Consider the following 18,533-nt stretch of genomic DNA (forward strand, 5'->3'; position numbering starts at 1 on the left):
CGAGAATGGAAAGCTCATCGTTTACGTTCAATGAATAAATTTCAAGTAGGAAAAGTATTCTGTAAAGTTTCGCTGAAGGATTTATCATTTGAAAGTCACCGAGTGCGCTTATCTATTCTCCCCACCCATGCATAAGCAGGGTGAGTCTGATGCTCTTGTCAGGCTGCTGTTCGATAGGATAGCCTCAAATGGATTGGACATGTATCGCTGTCAGCAGCAGCCAATGAGTTAAAAACACTCATACACTCAATCGCGAAAAACATTGTTTATTTTCTCACAAATGGGTTTTGGAGTACCACTGATGTGAATTAAGGGTTTATTCATTAATTTCCTAGCCACCGATTAACTCCATTTAAAAAAAAAAAAAATTAAAAAAAATGCGACTGAATCTCCTATCTTTTAATGTTGTCTTTCAAAGCACCATTGTTTGTCTCATCCCTCCAGGCTATTTCTCCTTCACTCCCTCCATTTTCAGCTGGATATTAGCAACCCCTCCCACCCTTCCCCCTAATGCCTGATCACTCTGCTACGTTCAGCCAATGTAATCTTGTTACATTAGCACAATCAATTATTTACTGGGGCGTGCTGGTATACGTGCTGTAATTTCAGCACACCCGCTGTTGAGCCCACTGCAACTCACACATTTCAGGCCTTGAGATGCTGGCTGCCTACCACGAAACAAAATATTTATTGGTATAAATGTTTTACTGAAAACATTACTAAGAACAGTCCTTAACCCCTTTTAGGGCGAGTGACTATGTTTGGTCATTTAGAAATAAAGTTTGGATCATGTGTTTTATTTTCTTGACTGTAAGGCGCATCAGAGTATAAGGCGCACCTAAAATGAAGGGCCTATTTGAACTGTTTTTCATATACAGTGCTGGCCAAAGTATTGGCACCTGCAATTCTGTCACATAAGGCTCAATTTCTCCCAGAAAATGATTGCAATTACAAATGCTTTGGTTTGCTTTTGGTCTTCATTTATTTTGCTTGCAATGAAAAAAACACAAAAGAGAATGATGAGAAATTAAATTATTATCATTTTACTCAAAACTCCAAAACCGGGCCGGACAAAAGTATTGGCACCCTCAGCCTAATACTTGGTAGCACAACCTTTAGACAAAGTAACTGCGAACAACCGCTTCTGGTATCCATCAATAAGTTTCTTACAATGCTTTGCTGGAATTTTCGACCATTCTTCTATGGCCAACTGCTCCAGGTCTCTGAGATCTGAAGGGTGCCTTCTTCAAACTGCCATTTTCAAATCTCTCCACAGGTGTTCTATGGGGTTTAGATCTGAACTCATTGCTGGCCACTTTAGAAGTCTCCAGTGCTTTCTCTCAAACGATTTTCCAGTGCTATATGAAGTGTGTTTTGGGTCATTGTCCTGCTGGAAGACCCATGACTTCTGAGGGAGACTCACACTGGGCCCTATGCTGCAAAATTTGTTAGTAGTCTTCAGACTTCATAATTCCATGCACACAGTCAAACAGTCCAGTGCCAGAGGTAACAAAGCAAGCCCAAAACATCAGGGAACCTCCACCATGTTTGACTGTGGGAACTGTGTTCTTTTCTTTGACGGCCTATTTTTTTTCTTGTAAACTCTATGTAAATGCCTTTTTCCAAAAAGCTCTACTTTTGTCTCATTTGACCAGAGAACATTGTTCCAAAACGTTTTTTGCTTTCTCAGGTAAGTTTTGGAAAACTCCAGTCTGGCTTTTTTATGTCTCTGGGTCAGAATTGGGGTCTTCCTGGGTATCCTACCATAGAGTCCCTTTTCATTCAGACGCCAATGGATAGTACGGGTTGACACTGTTTTACCCTCGGACTGCAGGACAACTTGAACTTGTTTGGATGTTGGTCGAGGTTCTTTACCAACAATCCGCTCTCGTCAATTTTTCCTTTCCATCCACATCTAGGGAGGTTAGCCACAGTGCCATGGGCTTTACACTTATTGATGACACGGCGCACGGTAGACACAGGAACATTCAGGTCTTTGGAGATGGACTTGTCGTCTTGAGATTGCCCATGCTTCCTCACAATTTTGCTTCTCAAGTCCTCAGTTCTTTGGTCTTGTTTATTTTCTTCATGCTCAATGTGGTGCTCACAAAGAGACAGGACAGATGGTGAGTCAACTTCAATCCATTTTAACTGGCTGCAAGTGTGATTTAGTCATTGCCACAACTTGTTATGTGCCACAGGTAAGTAACAGGTGCTGTTAATTGTACTAATTAGAGAAGCATCACATGATTTTTCAAAGGGTGCCAATACCCTTGTCTGGCCCATTTTTGGAGTTTTGTGTAAATTGATAATGATTAATTTTTTTTTTCCATTCTCTTTTTTGTTTTTTCATTGCAAGCAGAATAAATGAAGATATTACTACCAACGTATTTATAATTGCAATCATTTTCTAGGAGAAATTGAGCATTATCTGACAGAATTGCAGGGGTGCCAATACTTTTGGCCAGCACTGTATAGGGAACACCGCATTATAAGGCGCAGTAGTAGTTGTTGGGGTTGCATTCTGCATCCACCAGATGAAGCTGCGGTAAAGGGAATGTCATGCCATGATGAACCAATATTGATTCATGTACAGGGTACAATGGATTATAAGGTGCACTCGGCTTTTGAGAAAATATAAGGGTTTTAGGTGGTCCTTATAGTGTGGAAAATACAGGAGGCCATTGTAGTTCATTTTGAACTTGTTTTCATCACTAATCATTTTTTTAATACATATAGACTTATTATGAATACAACAGTTATAATTAATGCAAAAGAAATAAAAACAACCTCTGGCTATGACCCCCAATAACACACTCTAATGTTACATAGTTGTTGTTGTTTTTTTTGTTTTTTTTTTTTTTATTAATTCATTGCCAGTCTTTGACAATTATAGATGTTTAATTCATTTGAGGACTGGCTGTGAATGCTAATGTTTTGAACTTGAAATGGCCAATCATAAAAATTCTGACATGTTCGGACAATGTTTGTTTGACTAGCATTATTGACCTAATGCTATATTTACATGCCATCTCCGTAAAATGAAAAATAAAAAAATAAAAATAAAAATCTTCAAGGAACGGTCATCTCTGTTCTGAAAACATCAATACGTCAATCGACATGTCTCGGTGGAATTTCTGGTGGGAGCTCAAATGTAAACAGAGGCGCAAGGATATGCAAACGTGACTATAGAATTAAAATGAGCCCAACGGCTCTTGCTGTGCGATCAAATAAGCTTCCAGGTCGATTAAGATGGAAAAACAGATCTTTATTTACCTATTGGTGTTTCTCTTATCGCTGCTGATGTTCTTTGAGCTGAAACCAACCCACATATTATTCTTTTTGACAATATTGGTTATCTTAGCTTCTTCTCTACTTGTCATTTTACAATGTAATCCTGCATTTATTTTCACTCCGTTTCAGACATAAATTGAACAAGTTATTTAAATGAGTAGCTTTCTATGACTTATTTTCATTTTTGTTTCAAAATATAGGTGTATTTGGCAGTGCACCAGTGTTTGGAAGTCCCCCCGCCTTTGGTGCGTCGCCATCATTTGGGGCCAGTGCGACTTTCGGCGCCAGTCCTTCCTTCAATAGCGCCATGAGCTCCTCTGCCGGGAAGGTCTTTGGCGAGGGAACAGCCGCTTCCAACATGGGTGGATTCGGGTAAGAATGAGTGACAATATTTTTCCTAGATTCGGATCCTCACTCCTTAGTTCATGACAGAGTTCAACAGCTATGGCGGACATACAGTGTATCACAAAAGTGAGTACACCCCTCACATTTCTGGAGATATTTAAGTATATCTTTTCATGGGACAACAATGACACTTTGACACAATGAAAAGTGGTCTGTGCGCAGCTTATATAATCAAGTTAATTTATTTTCCCTTTAAATAACTCAAACTACAGCCATTAATATCTAAACTCCTGGCAGCAAAGTGAGTACACCCCTTAGAAACTACACCCCTAAATGTCCAAATTGAGTACTGCTTGTCATTTTCCCTCCAAAATGTTTTGTGACTTGTTAGTGTTACTAGGTCCAGGTGTGCATAGGGAGCAGGTTTGTAGTGCAGCTCTCACACTCTCTTATACTGGTCACTGAAAGTTCCAACCTGGCACCACATGGCAAAGAACTTTCTGAGGATCTTAAAAGACGTATTTTTGCACTACATTAAGATGGCCAAAGCTACAAGAAGATTGCCAACACCCTGAAACTGAGCTGCAGCACAGTGGCTAAGATATCCAGCGTTTTAAAAGAGCAGGGTCCACTCAGAACAGGCCTCGGATTGGTCGTCCAAAGAAGCTGAGCGCACGTGCTGAGCGTCACATCCAAATGCTTTCTTTGAAAGATCGTCGCAGGAGTGCTGTCAGCATTGCTGCAGAGATTGAAGAGGTGGGGAGTCAGCATATTAGTGCTCAGACCATACGCCGCCTTCTACATCAAATTGGTGTGCATGGCTGTCACCCCAGGAGGAATCCTCTTTTGAAGACTGTACACAGGAAAGCCCGCAAACAGTTTGCTGAAGACATGTCAACAAAGCACATGGATTACTGGAACCATGTCCTATAGTCTGATGAGACAAAGATTAATATGTTTGGTTCCGATGGTCTCAAGCATGTGTGGCGGCGACCAGGTGAGGAGTAGAAAGATAAGTGTGTCATGTCTACATGGTGGTGGGAATGTCATGGTCTGGGACTGCATGAGTGCTGCAGGTGTTGGAGAGTTACATGCCATTGAGGGATGTACTGTGAAATACTGCAGCAGAGCATGATCCCCTCCCTCCAGAAACTGGGTCGCAGGGCAGTGTTCTAGCATGGCAATGACGCCAAACACACCTCCAAGATGACCACTGCTTTACTGAAGAGGCTCAGGGTAAAGGTGATGGACTAGCCAAGCATGTGTCCAGACTTGAACCCAATAGAACATCTTTGGGGGATCCTTAAGCGGAAGGTGGAGGTGCGCAAAGTCTCAAATATCAGGCAGCTCCGCAACGTCGTCATGGAGGAGTGGAAGAGCATTCCAGTGGCAACCTGTGAAGCTATGGTCAATTCCATACCCAGGAGTGTAAAGGCAGTTCTGGATAATAGTGGTGGCCACACAAAATATTGACAGTTGACATGTTGTACTATATGTTAATATTGACAACTTTCACTAAGGGATGTACTCTTGTCGCCATGAGTTTGGATATTAATGGCTATATTTTGAGTTATTTTTAGGGGAAAATAAATTAACTCTATTACATAAGCTGCACACAGACTACTTTTCATTGTGTCAAAGTGTCATTTTTGTTGTCCCATGAAAAGATATACTTAAATATCTGCAGAAATGCGAGGGGTGTACTCACTTTTGTGATACACTGTAGGCCTTTTCCCTACTTATTCAGTGATATTAAAGTGGTACCTCTACTTACGAAATCGCTTCTGGAATTCGTTTCTTAACTTGGAAATTCTCTAAGCAGAGACATGTTTTCCATGTAAAAGCCCTAATCTGTTCCAAGCCCCCCAAAATTCTGACATAAATCTTTTATGATGCATAAAAATGCATCAAAACATGCGACAAATACATGTTACAATTATATTATTGCACAATAAACATAAAATCTAAATTATGCATAATGTAAAATCCTAAGAATAAAAGTTAATATACTCATGTAAAGCTGTCGGAACACGTGGGGTGAAATGAAGAGGAAGCTGGGATACACACATGCACATACAGTAGAGGCTCCTCTTAGCCAATGTCTTTAGAAGTGTCTTTCTTAACAAGAGGCAATATTTTCCCATTGAGGTGTGTCTTAACCTGAAAATTCTGTATGTAGAGACGTTTGTAAGTAGAGGTACCACTGTATTTGTTTTTTAAATGTACCTTATAAATACATAAAGACTAAAATTATATACACATAGCCAGAAGGCAAAACACTGAAGTTCAACACAGTTCGCCTCTATTTGGGAAAGTGTAACACACAAGAGCAAATATCCATATCTTCTTCACCAGCATGCCTGCCAGTGTGCTGCTATATCACTTTTCATGGACACAGTCTCATTTTTTGACGGTGTGCAGATTATTCCCCTCTGATAATCTCACTTGGGGATCATGCTGCCGACGGATTAAATCGTCTCACTTCCTGTCCTACTCTCTGCGGTTTGCATACCCGTGGATCCGCTCGCTGATGATTCTCTGGACGCGAGTCCTGCGGAGGGGATTATCTTTTTAAACCTTCATTTCACCCAATCCCCTCCCCCTCATACCATTACACGCACCATCTGACACACTCTGCCTTTGCAATTATTTCTGAAAAAGATCTAAATGTGTGTCATATATTCGAGTCCACCAAATGGTGGGTTTAATCCAGGTTTGGAAGATTTAAGTCTCCTTTTTCCAAAAAGCTGACATATACGGTGGGCGCCCAGATAGCTAAATGCTCCCGTTGCTAGCTTGTTAGCGACTAGTGCCAGAAGATAAAGTTCAGCAAACGGCAAAAACAGATGAACACAAATGTCATTCACACATCAAAATAAATGTACTTTGTAATTAATTCTTTCCTCTCTCTCTTTAATGCCTCAGGTTCGCCTCGCCGTCTGGCGGTTCGTCTTTCGGAGCGTTAGCCAATCAGAACGCCACGCCGTCTTTTGGGGGTCTTGCCCAACAAAGTCCTGGATTTGGGGCGCAGCCAGGCGGCTTTGCGGGTTTTGGACAGCAGCCACAACCTGGAGGTGCCAGCATTTATTGGTTTTGCATCATATTCTGAACCAGGATTCAACATACTAGTATACCGTAATTTTCGGACTGTAAGGCGCACATGACTATAAGCCGCCACCCACCAAATTTGACTATAAGCCGCAGCTGTCCTCACTGTATTATGGGGTATTTGTATCAAAAGATATTAACCGGTAACACTTACTTTGACAGCGGCATCATAAGACTGTCACAAGACCAAATGAACCACCTTGAATGAAGCTTTGAACCAATTGGCTGCCAAGCTTCGAGAAGCTTCATTTGGCAATCACTGCTCCCTGGTGGAGACGGTCAAACTTCTGTCAACACTGTTGTCGTCCAACATGCCTTCTAGCATGCATTGCAGCGCTACAGATGTAAATAACAATCAAAATTTATGTTCTGTGCTCATTTCTTCAATTACTGTTCCAGTTGTTTCATTAATTGCTGGTTATATTATTTGGTAACACTTTATTTGACAGTGACGTCATAAGACTGTCATGAGACAATCATAATAATGACATGACACTGTCATGAGCATCAATGAATGCTTATCACAGATGCCATTTAGTGTCATCCGGCAAATTATCTCGCTTTTGAATGGATGTAAAACGTTAAAAGTAACATAATTTGCGAGTGACACTCAATGACATCTGTCATAATCACTCATTAATGCCCATGAAAGTGTCATGTCATAATTATGACAGTCTTATGACACCACTGTCAAATAAAGCGCTACCTATTAACCCAAATAAATCAACAAATAAGCTGCACTGGACTATAAACCGCAGAATTTAAAATGAGGGGAGAAAGTCGCGGCTTATCGTCCGAAAATTAAGGTATTATTAGTCCACCCAGGAATCCGCAATTCCGTTATCACACCTCCGCGAGGTGCAGAATACAGGTAGTCTCCGGGTTACTAACGGGTTCCGTTCTACACTGGCGACGTAACACAAAATTCCGTGCAAGTCTGAATTAACCCTTTAAGTACCCCTAAATCTCAAAATAACTATTCAAAAAGTCCAGAAGTATTGTATTGTGTTTAACTCATTCACTCCCAGCCATTTTCACCAGAGCAAGGCCCTTCTTTCCCAGCCGTTTTTGTGGATTTTGACCGATTTTGCAAGGCCCACAGAAAATTCTGTTCTATTGCTATATAAACATGGAACCCACCAAAAGAAAGATTACTCTCTTCTTTCAGCAGAAAAAAAGTTCATATCTTTTTACATTCTTTAGAAATCAGCATTAGAAAATAGCTTAGTTTGAGCAATTTTCCTATTTCTGATGAAAAAACGGAGAAAATGAGCTTTTTGTAAACGCATACATTTCAAACATAACTTTGACTTTAACTTTAACTAAGCTATTTTTGCATTAGTTACATTCCAAACATCTGAATAATGTTTTCCTTTCACAAAATACAAGACAAATAGAGCTTTTGATAGCAAAGTAACAATTTATTCACACATGACTACTGAGAGATGACGATTTGTCGCCGAGATGACGCCGTTGTCGCCACGTCAGCCGTGTAAACTTTTCTCTCATCGTTGTCTGTCTCACAGAGATGGATTATTTTTGCGTTTCTGCGGGGTCTGCTCGGCGAGCCGCTGCACTGGGGGTCCCACTTGTTTTGCTCGGTCGTCCAGCGCCTGGCCTCCCAGGCGTCCTTTCGTTTGTTTTGTTAGGTCGGAGCGCCGCCTGGCATCATGCCGCCAGCGCTCTGACCATGCCGCCCGGCCGTTCATTGCTGTCGAATCGGGTTGCGGCAAAAGACGTATAAATACGTTTTTGGGACAATGAAGTAGGGCTGCAGCTATCGAATATTTTAGTAATCGAGTAATCGAATGAAAATTCTATCGATTAATCGAGTAATTGGATAAAACAAATATATTTTTAGGTGAAGAGCAATTATAGATATACATGAGAAAACAAGACATTTGATAATTTTCAGTCAATGTCTTTATTTTTGATGTATATTGTTGAAAACAGCCAACAATTGCATCTCAGATGTAACTAGAATAAAAAATAAAAAAAAAGACTAATTCACTGCTTTCACTCAAAAAACCTTTAGATCGTATTTAAAAAAAAAAAAAAATATATATATATATATATATATATATATATATATATATATATATATATATATATATATATATATATATATATATACACACACACCTAAAAATGCTTTTACGCTTGATAACACACATCACTTAAAAGTTAGGATTTTCCCCCACGTTTTTCAATTGAATTTCTATTTGTGTGAAGCCATTTTTAAGTTCGAGTTAAGTTTTAAGTTAGTCTAAACTGTAAGTCCTGAGAGGATTTTGAGTTTTTGCACTGTTCAAAATAAATGTATGATACAGGCTGTATTGGAGCACATTAGGGACTAGTGCTACTTGGTGTTTTATCCAGCAATGACTACTGAGCTAAAATTGATAGTTAGCATTATTGAGTTTTTATTTGACACCCTCATCACTCCACAACGCTATGTTATGTTATGCCTGTATGTAAGACACGTTAGCCACGCATCGAAAGTGGTTTTAATTGATTGAAACCTAGCCCTCCGCAGGGCTAACGTAAGATGAGCTAGTAGTGACAGTAACGTTACTCTTATATATTAGCGCTTAGCGCTCTTTATTAGCGCTTAGCGCTCTACTGCTTTAAGATGGCGGCTGTTTGCTAACGCTGCCCAGACGCGGCCTAGTCTGTCATTGCGCATCTAGTTCAACATACATGTGATCTCTATGAGACTCATCAGACACTAGCTGCAACTAACGTAGCATGTGCGGGCTAGTATTTAGCAACGTCGGCGTCGTTTGTAGCGGTTGTCGGCTGCAGTAAGTTTTTTTTTTTTTGCTTCTTCCTCTACGCACATGACATCAGCGCGTTGTCCCGCATTAAAAGTAGTCCGAGCAAAACGTGATGCTTAGAGCTGTCAAAATAAACGATTACTCGAGGTGAATAAAACTACTCGGATCAGTTTTTAAACTCGAGTTATTCGAGGTATTCGTTTCAGCTCTACAATGAAGCATTTAAAAATAGAACGTATTTATACGTTTCTGGGAGCAAATGAGTTAATGATGGAGGATACACTGCCCTCTGGTGGCAGCGTTGGGTCTGGCTGGACTGTCACCTTGTATGACTGAGGAGCAGACTCAGACATCTGACATGGATAAAAGATAGCTACTCTCTGGTTTGGCGCACAGAAGCATGTAAGTTGTGTCAGCTAATATATGTTTGTGTATGCATGTGTAATTAAGTTTAGAGCTACAGTTTGTAGAGTTATGTGTGAGCTTTTTGCGATGAAAATTGTAAGTACATTAGCATTCGTAGCATTTGAGGTAGCGGAATTTTGTTAGGCAAATTAAGATCATCTACTTAATTTACATATTGATCAGACTAGATGGATGTTTGAACACCACTTGTTTCATGTCTAGTGTTTTATTGTTAAAGTGTGTGTCATTTTGAACATAAGTGTATATGCAGTCATGTGAAAAAATTAGAACATCCCTATAAATATTCAGTTCTTTACTAAGAAATGTTCACATAGCAATGTCTGATCTTGTTTTTCTTTATCTCTGGAAAAGAAAGTGATTTAAATGCAGGTAAACAACAAAAATAAACATTGTTTTAGTCATTAAACCAAATATATCAACAAAAATGCATATTCTAACTGAGGAAAAAGTTAGGACACCGTACCACCTATTAGCTAGTGGCTGAAATAACTTCAGGGAGACGCTTTTTGTAGCCATCTACCAGTCTTTGACATTGGTCTGAAGAAAACTTGCCAAACTCAACACAGAATACTTCCAGCTCTACTTTCAGATGTTTGAGGGGTTTCTTGTATGTACAACCTGTTTCAAGTCTCCCCACACCATCTCAATGGGATTAAGATATGGGCTTTGACTCGGCCATTCCAGGACTCTCCATTTCTTCTTTTTCAGCCAGTCCCTGGTGGATTTACTGGAATGTTTTGGGTCATTGTCATGTTGCAAGGTCCAGTTTCGCTTCAGCTTTAATTTTTTCACAGATGATCTCACATGTTCCTCAAGCACACTCTGATACACCAAAGAATTCATGGTGGATTCTATGACGGTGAGCTGGCCAGGTTCTGCTGTAGCAAAGCATCCCCAAACCATGACACTTCCACTTCCATGCTTCCCAGTTGGTATGAGGTTCTTTTCCTGGAATGCTGTATTGGGTTTACGCCATTTATCCTCTGTTCTGGTGTCAAAATAATTCCATTTTAGATTCATCTGTTCAAAGTTTATTATTGCAGAAGTCCTGGTCTTTGTCTACATTCACTCTGGCAAACCTCTGTCTGGCCTTCATGTTCTTCTTGGAGAGTAGGTTTCCTCCTTGCACACTTCTCCCATGAAGGTTAAACTTGTGAAGTCTCTTTCTGATTGTAGAGGCATGCACTTTCACATCAACAGTAGCAAGAGCCTGCTGTAGGTCCCGTAATGACATTTTAGGGTCTTGGGGGACTTCTTTTAGCATCTTGCAGTCTGCTCTCGTGGTGAACTTGCTTGGACAGCCCGACCTGGGTATTTTGGCAGTTGTTTTGAATGTCCTCCACTTGTAGACTATTTTCCGGAGAGTGAAATGGCTGATTTTATATTGTTTTGAGATCTTTTGAAATCCCTTACCAGACTCATAAGCGTCTAAAATCTTCTTTCTGAAGGCCTCAGACATCTCCTTTGATCTCACATTGGGGTTTTCTCTCACTTCAACAGTCAGGGGCACACCAAACTAAATTTGAGGTTTAACTAAGGCAAGCCTCCTTCTAAACACTGGGTAATGATGTTCTAATCATGTGCACCCGATGTGATACCATAATGTGTGATTTTAGCCATTTTAAATGGGATTGAATGTGGGGGTGTCCTAATTTATTCCTTAACAGAAATTGCATTTATTTAAAATGACATTTTACAGAGTTATAAAAAAAATGTATCTTTTTTTCAGTTTTGATTGTTTAGTTCTATTACTGGAATCTCTCAAGATTAGATATCCTTATGACCAACTATGTTAGAAAACACACAGGCTTCCATAGGGTATCCTAATTTTTTCACATGACTGTGTGTTACAGCTTTACAAATTGTCAGAAGTAAATGAAGTAAATACCTTCAAAAAGCACAGTTGCCTTGTTTGATGTCTGTAAAACTGGAACAACTTCACATTTAGTGAAAACAGAACACGTCATATGAATAAAGTTTAAAAAAAAAAAAAAAAAAAAAAAAAGATACTGTGAGGTACAATAAGGTACCGTTGATACGACTGAAAGAAAACGACTGGAGACAAAATGGTTGACAAGACTCCAGCGTCGTAAAGTCAAAATTGTGTAAGTCGAGTACGTCATAACCCGGGGACTACCTGCTTTACTTTTTGACTGTAGTTTTTATCACTGCCGCAAGATTTCATGGTTAAATAGCACCCGCCAATTTGCTTTTTCACTGCTGATTCCTGGGGGGCTAATACTATATAACTATGTATTTGTTGATATATACTAAATAACAATGCATTTGTGTTTCTAGGCTTCTCTGGAAACACCTTTGGCTCTACAAACCAGTAAGTCAGGTTATTGTTTGGCATCATTTGCTTCGATGAAATAGCCATGAAATCAACATAGTCTGTGAAATCAACATAGTCTGTGCCGTGATTTGAACCGTGTGGCAGACGTGCTAACCACTTGTTTTTCCATTCATTCGTTCTGTGTCCTCAATAGGATCAAAATAATTTGTGGTATTGATTTTTAAGGAGTCATGTCCTTCATACTGTACCATGCCGTCCAACCCTTTCTGCCATCATAATTACTATTCCGCATCCAATTTCTACAATGACTAGCTTGTCTTGCTTCTTGCAGATCAACTTCCCAAACGTTTGCCGGCTGGAGAAGCTAGTTTTATTGATGCTTCACAAGCCCGTGATGCTACCTGAGTTCCTGCTTTCAAAAAAAAATTTTTTTTTTTGTCAGGCAACTTACATTTCATTGATTAAAAATGTCACATTTGACCAAAAAATAACATTTTTGTGTTGTTTGTATTTTTAAAAACATTTTTTAAAAATATTATTACTTCAAATATGCAGAGTAATTGCTATGTAGCCTCCGTTGAAGGTAAGAGCTCTCTTTATTATCTCATTGGCTGCCATTGACGTCGATAGATGTCTAATCCATTTGAACAGGGAGGGCTGACAGCGAATGAACGTTTATTTGCTGTTCAGTTCAAATGGATTGGACGTCTACCAGTTATAAATTTAAATTAACAGCAAAATTATATGAGTCGCATGATAAGACCAACTTATTGACATTTTGAAATTCAATTTATACTGTCCATAAAGATTTTTAGGTTACAAATCATTTAACTTGCAACCCCAGCATTGTATGTATTGTTTTGATGGAAATATTTTCAAACATATTCTTAATTCTAACGAAAAGCTTGACTTGTTTTTTTTTTAAATGCAGAACAGCGACATTAAAAAGGATATTTTGAAATTGTTTTCCAGGCAGCGTGAAAAGGGTCCGTGTACTTTAGCCGCACCTTCCCGCCCCACCCAAAATGTACAGCGGAAGGTCATGAGTGGCATTTAGGGAATGTCGGGGTCATTGCATGACTTGATTTCGCCACCTGCCAAAAGATCTGCATTCCCTGCCACTTAAAGACTGATGTAAATAGACAAACAAATAAATTCACAGTTGTGCACATCAATCTACTTATCCTGGCAGGATTTGTGAAATGAGGCATTCTACGAAAACGTGCCCATGTTTTGCCTTGCCGTGACATTTAACTCCTGCATCACTTCCTATTGATTTCAAGTCACTTCATGTTGAATTTGGACCTATTTTGGTTTACTTTTGATTTGGTGGCTATTCTGGGTCACTTTTTAATTTCAGGTCACTTCCTGTCGATGTTGAGATGAATCTAGGTCACTTCCTGTTGATTTTTTTTTTAATTATTGAGGCAGATTTTATAGGAAACAATTTTTGTATTTAGCTTTGGTAACACAGTGTTGGAAGCCAATACTTACCATATTGGTACACTCTATTAGAGCACATGGTCTGCATTTTGAAAAGGCTCAAATCCCTTTTTTATTTCAACATTTTTATTTAGAGAATTTAAATGACTAATACGTGATACTGCAGTAATACAATTGACACACATATGCGCGTCCCCTTAAGTCAGGGGTCGGCAACCCAAAATGTTGAAAGAGCCATATTGGAGCAAAACAAAAATGTCTGGAGCCGCAAAAAATTGCAAGCCTTATATAAGCCTTATAATGAAGGCCACCCAAGCTTTATGTATCTTAGCTATATTAGCCTACTGTCAAAAAGACTAAGTTGGCTACCAATACATAATGAGCTTTCATGATTACCGTATTTTCTGCACAATAAGGTGCACCTGAAAGCCTTCAATTTTGTCAAACGCTGACGCACCTGATAATCCGATGTGACATATATGGATCAACATTGCTTAATCATGGCATTAAATTCCGTTTAGCTCAGCTCTCCATCTTGTGGATGAATAACACAACGCCAACAACTACTACTACTGCACCTCATAATGCAGTGCAGTCTATACATGAAAACAGTTTTAAGAAAAAAGCCATTCATTGAAGGTGCGCCTTATACTTCGATGCGCCTTATAGTGCGAAAAATACCGTGAATATTTTTTCCCTGCAGTGCATCCTATAGAAAATGTGACTACTCTTGTTGTACGATGCCGCCTAAAGTTTAAGTTCATTACAATATTAATGAATTAGAAGACTGCTGGTGTCATGTTTGTCCTACAAAAAAACATTAAAGTTAGAAATATATTTCCCTCCCACTTTTTCCATTTTCAGATATTTTGAAAAGCTCCAGGGGGCCACTTGAGCAGAAGACATGTGGCTCTAGAGCCGCGGGTTGCTGACCCCCCGCATTAAGTCAAATGAAGCAAAAGTCAAAGGAAAATTAAAAAGACAAGCATTTTTCTTACTGGCAACATGCAGATGTCACTTCATGCAAGTGATGTCACTTCCAGGAGGCTAATTGCCCCTCAGGGCATGTTTACATTTGACAAAAACATAAGAATCATTTTTTCCCCAACCCATTTTTCAAAAAGGTCAACAATTAATGTATTGCATGTTAAAAAAAAACACTGGAGGATTTTCATAAATTCATTGTAAAAATATACTTATTTTGGTAGGTTTGACCTCAAAAAGTTGCATAATGGGGCATTTTCGTATACTGTCTCATATATTTGCAAATCTTTTGGCAATTTGGCAATAGATGGGTCTCTGTGATAACTTTTAAAATTTTGATATCCTTAAAATCCCTATAGTTTGTTGTTACCTGATAGCATTGAAGTAGTCTTCCTCTTTCTGAATGACTCCCAATTCCTCATTAATCCTAAACCTCCCCGCGTCAACGTGATGGAAAATGCAGGAAAGTCTCACAGACACTTGCGAGGATGACAGCTGTCATTACGGAATTCTGATAAAAATAGCTCATGTTCACACGCCAGCCAAAAGTACCCACTAACCCCACGTGGACCCCTCAACGAACTCTCCTCTCTCCACTCTCTACTAGTGAGTTTCCTCTGCTTCCACCTGTTAGCCGTGACTAGCCATACTTTAACTTGTCTTCTAAATCTATTCCAATTTGTACAAATGATTAAAACATGCCGTTTTTAGTCAATTTACTTGTCCTTAGACTAGGGTTGTCATACGATTAAATTTTTTAATCGAGTTACAGCTTAAAGATTAAATCGTAATTAATCGCAATTCAAACCATCTATAAAATATGCCATATTTTTTCGGTAAATTATTGTTGGAATGGAAAGATAAGACCCAAGATGGATATATACATTCCACATTAACATTCTGTTAAAGCGGACCATGAATAGAAAGACTTGTAGTTCTTAAAAGATAAATGTTTGTACAAGTTATAGAAATTTTATATTAAAACCCCTCTTATACCCCTTTCCCACTGGCCAAAAAACCTGTGTCAACCCGCTAACAATCGGCTTTTGGTGGCAGTGGGAAAGGTGCAGCGACCCGCCTCGACCCGTGTCAATCAACCCGCCAAGCGACCCGCGGTAAAATCACCTCGGCTCTGATCGCCATGCAGTGTGAAAGCAAAACCCCGGGTCAACAGTCAACACCCTAATCTACGTGGTGACGTAGGCTAGTACGTGATGCGTCATAACAAAAAACAAAAACCCACGACTCCTTTCAATTTCAAGCCAAAATTCACGTCGCCTACGTTGCCTCAGCACAAGCAGAGTGTTGATCCTTTGCTGCATTTCGACCATTTTGAGGGCAGTAAAAAGCATGAAAACAGAACACAAATGGAAAGGAAGCTTCTATGTTGCTTTGCATTGTTTACTTCCTTGAACTGAATGAATTCGGTCGCACTTGTCGAAGCGCATCTTAGCGTGGTGACGTTACGAACCTTACGCGCAGCTGAGGAGGGGTTGGGGGTGAGACGGGTGGGGGGAAAAAAAAAAGACACGGCTTTTTTTTTTTTGTCAATGGGAAAGGTGCCAAATGCCAATTGCTAGCGGGTTGCATCGGCTTGGAAAAACGCGCGTTGACCCACTAGTTTCAGTGGGAAAGGGGTATTAATGTTTTCGTTTTAATAAAATTTGTAAAATTTTCAATCAAAAAATAAATTAGTAGCTCGCCATTGTTGATGTCAATAATTACACAATGCTCAAACCCATAAAATCAGTCGCACGCAAGCGCCAGCAGAGGGCGACAAAACACAACACGTGGACATGACTATGCTGTTATTTTAACCTGTTTGAGCGGGGCATGTGCGTTAATTGCGTCAAATATTTTAATGTGATTAATTTAAAAAATTAATTCCCATCTGTTAACGCGATAATTTTGACAGCCCTACTTTAGACCAATGTGATTTTTTTTTATTTTTTTTTTTTAATTGCAACCTGGTCTGGTGTACCCGCTGAAATTGCAATTTTTCTCTATTTCTTAATGATGCTATGCATATGTTCTTGGCACTAATAGCTTGCTAAACAGTAATCTTTCTCTAAGAAGCAAATGTTAGCATAAATCCTCATGGATTGGACGTTTATCACCGTCAATGACAGCCAATCAATTAACAGGGTTCCTGCAGGGTCTTAAAAAGTCTTAAAAGCATTGGATTTATGAATTGGGTGTGCGATAAAATCCTATACTAAATCGTCCAAGCACATAAACTCAATGAGAGGAAAGAAACAAACTCCCTGTACTCCCTCCAGTGCTGCGTTTTTCAATCTGCCTGTTTAAGCCAGTTAGTTGCTCACGAGCCTGAAGAGACAGAACCTAAAGCCAGCCAGCAAGCTGCTAATGTAAGCGAAGCGACAGCAGCTAACACTAGCCAGCTAGCTGCTAGTGCTGGAGCCTCTCTGTAGCACAAAGCCCAGAAAGCACACCTCAGTGGCCAAAACATTGACTTATTTCAACGAAACAAAGGAGGGTACTCTGTTGTGTCCTGTCTCTTCAATGCCAAGCTTGGCTGCACGTCGGCTGTGAATGAACACCTTAAGCGCCGTCACCCAGTTGTAAATTTGGAAGAAGACAGGAGACAATTACAAGCTGGCAGATCTAACTAACAACATGTTTTATTGAAGTTGCAAAAGCTGTCGCGATATGCTGCGAGTCCATTTATCGCACGGGTAATAAAAATGAGGTAATTTTCACGGCTGCGTTTTATCGCGTGCATACATTTGTGCGTGCGTGCTGATGGCATATGAGACAACAGTTCTTTTCACAAATGTTTATTGGTCATCAACACGACATAGAATTAAAGTTCAGATATACAAAATAAGGAAACACATCTATATTCATTACTATCAACGTTAGCATTGCTACATGGAGGCTAATGGGGAAAAAGGAGAACCTACGCAAACTTGCGGTTAAAACGTGACACTTCAAAAATAAAAAAATGCTGGTTAACAGCATTTGCAAATGAAAAAAAATGATTACTGACACCACATGCAATGACAAAGCTTTTTTTGCGGCGTGAAGAGCTTACGGTTAGCGGTTTAGCGAACGTACTTCCGTTGAACATTTCAAGATAAAAGCACATCATGTTTGTCATAAATAACTCCAGAAATGGTTAATCTGTCATACTTCAGATTCTACACTAAGAATAGCTTTAAAATGACACCCTTTATCAAAAATCCGATTAGCAATGAATGATTATTATACTACTATTTTAAATAGTATACTATAATATTAATGCTGGATATTTTTTTAAGAATTGTTTTGAAGGCGAAGTCAGTGTTCTGAATGTGTTTACATTTCATTCTTTTGCACTAGTTAATGCTTTCAGCATTTGACATTGTTTATTTGGGATTTATTGTTGTGATTTATGTGTTTATTTGTACTTTAATAAAGAATTTAGGTGTTACAAAATGTTATTGTGAATTACCGTATTGCCCCGAATATACAGTAGACAGTGTTTTTTGCATTGAAATAAGACTAAAAAAAGAGGGGGGTCGTTTTATATTCGCGGTCGAGACGTTATACCCATTCATGACGCTAGATGACGCCAGATATCATTGAAGCGATGTTCTGTTATGACAACTCTCAGCTACTCTCCCCATTCACGACTCTAGATGGCGCCAGATATCATTGAAGCGATGTTCTGTCATGACATCTCAGCTACTAGTTTAACCAGTTTGCATTATTTTATTGCAATGTTTTTCCTTATTCAGATTTGTTTCAAGACTACAGTTACAGTTAGTCTTCACTTTGATGGTTAATGCAGTTATTACAATTTTTTTGTTTTATCACAATAGATTGGTTTATTTACATTTCAAAATCCAGAAGACATT

General features: G+C 39.2%; 1 protein-coding gene across 3 annotated transcripts in view; it reads left to right on the forward strand.

Moving 5' to 3' along the window:
* The window catches only part of nup214 (nucleoporin 214), a 75,132-nt gene extending 62,395 nt beyond the window's left edge, over window positions 1-12,737 (forward strand). For all 3 annotated transcript variants that reach the window (XM_057818830.1, XM_057818831.1, XM_057818832.1), the window contains exons 33-36: window positions 3,495-3,666; window positions 6,565-6,713; window positions 12,249-12,282; window positions 12,578-12,737. In XM_057818830.1, the coding sequence (XP_057674813.1) occupies window positions 3,495-3,666; window positions 6,565-6,713; window positions 12,249-12,282; window positions 12,578-12,614 (392 nt within the window). In that variant the 3' untranslated portion in view covers window positions 12,615-12,737. The remainder of the gene's footprint in view (window positions 1-3,494; window positions 3,667-6,564; window positions 6,714-12,248; window positions 12,283-12,577) is intronic.
* The last annotated feature ends 5,796 nt before the right edge of the window (window positions 12,738-18,533 follow it).

Source organism: Corythoichthys intestinalis, chromosome 17, assembly GCF_030265065.1.
Source record: "Corythoichthys intestinalis isolate RoL2023-P3 chromosome 17, ASM3026506v1, whole genome shotgun sequence".
Lineage (NCBI taxonomy): Eukaryota > Metazoa > Chordata > Actinopteri > Syngnathiformes > Syngnathidae > Corythoichthys > Corythoichthys intestinalis.